The following is a 5,000-nucleotide window of genomic DNA, read 5'->3' as shown; positions in this document are numbered from 1 at the left end:
TAGAAAAATAAGGCAAAATGGATATATATGCAATGGAAATACAAACTATATATAAGAATTTGCACATTGATGATGATAACTAACGTGCCCTTTGTCTTTTTCTCCCTCATTCCCAACCCCTTGCCCCCCCCCACATCCACTCCTTCCCCCACACCCTACTCCTCCCAATCCTTCACCCCCCCCTCCTTCACTCCATCACCCCCATATCCCCATTCCTTCACATCACCCCCACCCCTCCTTCACTCCATTCCCCCCACTCCTTTACCCCCAAACCCCACTCCACCACTCCTCTCCCCACTCCACCACTCCTCTCCCCACTCCACCACTCCTCTCCCCACTCCACCACTCCTCTCCCCACTCCACCACTCCTCTCCCCACTCCACCACTCCTCTCCCCACTCCACCACTCCTCTCCCCACTCCACCACTCCTCTCCCCACTCCACCACTCCTCTCCCCACTCCACCACTCCTCTCCCCACTCCACCACTCCAATCCCCACTCCACCACTCCAATCCCCACTCCCCACTCCTTTCCCACTCCGCCCCAGCCGAGCGAGGAGGGCGAGTGTCAGTGTGCATAGGATGCGGCGGCGTCATCAACGACCAGTACATCCTGCGCGTGGCACCGGACATGGAGTGGCACGCTGCCTGCCTCAAGTGCGTCGACTGCCACCAGTTCCTCGACGAATACTGCACGTGTTTCGTGCGCGACGGCAAGACCTACTGCAAGAGGGATTATGTCAGGTGAGAGAGCTGGCTTTTGGGTTTGTTTGTGTTTTATGTTCTTATGTTGGTATTTTTTCTATTATTAAGTTGGTGTTTTTTCTTATGATAGTTTGTTTCTATTTTCATGATGTTTTTTTTTCTTTTCTTATGTTAGTGTTTTTTCTACTTTTATGTTTTTTTTTTCTTTACTTTCCTATCCGCTTTTCTCCTGGTCTTTATTCTTGCATTTTGCTTTTTTGTCGTACTTTTTTTTAGATATTTCCCGTGCCGTTATTGGTATTATATTTATCGTTTCAATCCTTATTATTGATATTATTCTCTTATTGTCGCTTTTCTCGTTATCATTTCCGAGTACCATCATTATCATAGATTTGAACATAACTATATGTGCGTGTATTTTATCAGCCACTTGCATCCATAGAACTACAGGGATAATCTTTCGATATTTGTCTTTATACACATTTATCTATTTATCTTTATATTCATTCGTTTATCTGTGTACTAATTGCTATGTATGTGTGTGTGAGAGAGTGAAAAAGCGAAAGGCCAGGGGAATTAGGGGAAACGAAGTGAATAAAGAAGAGAAATGGGAAAAGGAAGAAGAAGAAGAAGCAGAAGAAGACGACGAAAAAAGTAGAAAAAGAAAAAGAAAAGGAAGAGGGAGAGAAAAATAAAAAGAGATACAGATATCAACAGAAGACAGACAGACATAGACAGCTAGGCAGAGAGAGAGAGAGAGAGAGAGAGAGAGAGAGAGAGAGAGAGAGAGAGAGAGAGAGAGAGAGAGAGAGAGAGAGAGAGAGAGAGAGAGAGGCAGAAAGAGAAAGAGAAATAAAAGAGAGAATGTTTCTAGCGACCATCCAGTGACGTGAGCAAAGGGTCGCCGTGACACAGCCTTTGTAAACACAGCGGCAGCCTATACAAACAGCCTCTTTACCCTGTCACGCACACACACACACGCACGCGCACACAAACACTCACTCACACGCACACGGACACACGCATACACTCCAGGACCGCGCGATCTCCAGTAAAGAGACATGCAAGAATAAGGGTAGTTTTTTTATTTTTCTGGATTTTTTTTTTTCTACTTTGGTTTATTTTGTTCTTGATTATTATTTCCTTAATAGGATTTCCTTTTTTCATTTGTATATTTATTGCGCGAAATTAATTGTATAATGAAAATAGAGATATAAAAAAGTACTGTAAACTGTCACACTCAATACTAAGAACTAAAGGTTATCACACTCTTATATAAAACACATTTACATATTTTTGAATAATTTTATATTTCATTTACATCCTTCTTAATTCCTCATTCTCTCATTTCATTGCACACTGTTGCGAAAAATCACATACTTCCAACGACGCTGTTTTGCGAAACCATAGAACATATTGCTTTTCGTTGTGCTGTGCAATGCTTAGCGAGAGAGAGAGAGAGAGAAAGAGATAGAGATAGAGACAGATAGACAGATAAACAGATAGACAGATAGACAGATAGATAGATAGACAGATAGATAGATAGATAGAGATAGATAGAGATAGAGATAGAGATAGAGATAGATAGATAGATAGATAGATAGATAGAGAGTGAGAGTGAGAGTGAGAGTGAGAGTGAGAGTGAGAGTGAGAGTGAGAGTGAGAGTGAGAGTGAGAGTGAGAGTGAGAGTGAGAGTGAGAGTGAGAGTGAGAGAGAGAGAGAGAGCGAGAGAGAGAGAGAGAGAGAGAGAGAGAGGGAGAAAGACACACACACACACACGCACACACACATACAGAGAGAGAGAGAGAGAGAGAGAGAGAGAGAGAGAGAGAGAGAGAGAGAGAGAGAGAGAGAGAGAGAGAGAGAGAGAGAGAGAGAGAGAGAGAGAGAGAGAGAGAGAGAGAGAGAGAGAGAGAGAGAGAGAGAGAGAGAGAGAGAGAGAGAGAGAGAGAGAGAGAGAGAGTGAAAGAGAGAGAGAGAGAGAGAGAGAGAGGGTGAAAGAGAGAGAGAGAGAGAGAGAGAGAGAGAGAGAGAGAGAGAGAGAGAGAGAGAGAGAGAGAGGGGGTGAAAGAGAGAGAAAAGGTGAAAGAAAGAGAGAAAGAGGAAGAGCCAGCGCGGGGAAAGCTTTGCAATTGCAAGGAGGACAGTGTTGCGTTTGCAGATACTGTTTAATTTACCTCTCGGATTTTTTTTCTTTCTTTTTCTGTGTTATTTGCGAATTGTTAAATGTACGTCAATAAAGCTATTTTCTTATACTTGTTCTTTTTCTTTTCCTTTTTTATCCTCATCGTTATCACAATTTTCCCTTTTTTACGACGTGCAGTAAACTTACCTGTTAAATCATGATCTTGTTTGTTGGCAAGCACTATCGTGTGTGCGAGTGTGTTTGTGTTATAAGCACGGGGTAGCAAGCACGCAACGGAACTCCTCGCCACCAAAATGACTCCTGTTTGAAGATAACTGCATTGGATTTCTCATGTTCTTTTGCAATTGCATGCAAACATATAGACCGGCGTATCTCTGTGTATATGTGTGTGCGTGTGTAAGTGTGTGTGTTTGTGTAAGTATTTAAGTAAGCGTGCGTTTATGTGTGTGTGTATGTGTGTGTGTGTTTGTAGATGATGAGCCAAAGAAAGAGCGATGCAACAGCAACTGCATAGTAAAACAACACGCTTTGTGGATCAAAACCCGCTTAAATATTTCATCCCACTAGTTTTACAATGTGAAACTGAAAAGGAAGGATAAACACATTAATCTTGTTTGTTCTTTCTCTCATTTTATCTTTCATTCACGGATACAGTCAGTTTGAAATCTAAACGTATTCTGTTTAGTATCACATTGAACAAACTTCTTATATATCCGGTCCCTCCAAAAGGAGACACATTTCAAGAACAAGGACAAGAACATTAATGAACGGTGTGAAGATGTCATTTAATTCCACGTGCCAGATTTAACCTATAAATTAATCACTCGCATAGGAAGGTTAATTGCTAAAACATAAGGGTACATCCGGTGCAAAATGTCATTACATCTGTGTATTGTAGTGTAATAATCCCTATGTAATGGTTTATTGATACGCGAGTAGAAGATAATAACCCATGTTTAATAAGCGTGTCTATGTGTGCGTATTACTTATGCTTAAACGTGTTTGTGAAATGTCGGCGGAAACGCTGATTAATGTTCTCGTGTTCTGTGATCCAATTAGGTGCAGTTTGATCGATGTTATTGTAACTGTTATTATGATTGTTGTTGTGTTATTGTTTTTGATATTTTCATGATTATCATCAAAGATATATTTGATACACCGAGGGCAGTTTTTATGAAATGTCGTTTAATCCCATAAAGATTAATGATACAGTGTCTGTCATGCTGTGACTGTCATGCGGCGAAGGGTGTTGTGACTGCCACGAGGTCATTGAGGGTATACTAGCTGTCATTGTCATGGAAAAAGGGGAGATGAAAGAAGGGGATAAATGCGACAGGAAAAGGAATGGGAGGAGGAAGGAGAGCGTTGAGAAGAGAGCAGGGAAAGAGAATAGGGAACGAGGAAGGGAGAAGAAGGAAGTGCAGAAGAGAAAAGAAAAAGGGAAGAAGAGGGACGAAGAAAGAGGGTAGGGGGAAGTAGGGCAAGGGGATGGGACAGGAGAGAAACAGAGGGATGGGACAGAGGGTTGGGACAGGGGAAGGGACAAGGGGATGGGACAAGGAGATGGGAGAGGGGGATGGGACAAGGGGAGAGACAAGGGGGTGGACAGAGGGTTGGTACAGGGGCGGGGGGGGGGGGGTTAGGGATAAAGGGTCTTGACCGGGTGTGTACAACGAGCCGTGTCCCATGTTGACGGCGGGAAGGCGGTCAACATGGCGTTTTGTTTGCTTGTGCACTTGGTTGCTGTTGCGATAGAGGTAGGGAGCGGGAGATAGTGATGGAGGTGCAGATAGATAGACAGACGGATGAATAGATAGATAGATAGACAGATAGATAGATAGATAGATAGATAGATAGATAGATAGAAAGGTTGATAGAAATATAGATAGAAATATAGATAGAAATAAAGATAACTTGATTGATTGATTGAAGAATTGATTGACTGATAGATAGATTGGTAGACATCATGGAAGTGAAAGAGGTAAAAAGTCAGACATGGTATAAACATATAGATAGATAGGCAGACAGGTAGATAGTGTTAGATAGATAGATGGAGAGAGAGGGAGGGGATAGGCTCATAGATGAATAGGGTGATAGACAGCTAAATAGATAGATAGGTTCATATATAGGTATGAAGAGAGATAAACAAA

The 5,000-nt window shown here is 42.2% G+C and overlaps 1 protein-coding gene across 3 annotated transcripts in view; it reads left to right on the top strand.

The window, feature by feature from the left end:
• tup (LIM1_Isl and LIM2_Isl domain-containing protein tup) overlaps positions 1-5,000 on the top strand; it is a gene marked incomplete at its 3' end in the record, with an annotated part of 41,306 nt that overhangs the window by 17,683 nt on the left and 18,623 nt on the right. For all 3 annotated transcript variants that reach the window (XM_070144283.1, XM_070144282.1, XM_070144281.1), the window contains 1 exon segment: positions 547-742. In XM_070144283.1, coding sequence (XP_070000384.1) covers positions 547-742 — 196 coding nt within the window.

The sequence above is a fragment of the Penaeus vannamei genome, chromosome 31 (genome assembly GCF_042767895.1).
Source record: "Penaeus vannamei isolate JL-2024 chromosome 31, ASM4276789v1, whole genome shotgun sequence".
In the NCBI taxonomy this organism is placed as follows: Eukaryota; Metazoa; Arthropoda; class Malacostraca; order Decapoda; family Penaeidae; genus Penaeus; species Penaeus vannamei.
This window is presented reverse-complemented; position numbering and strand designations above follow the sequence as displayed.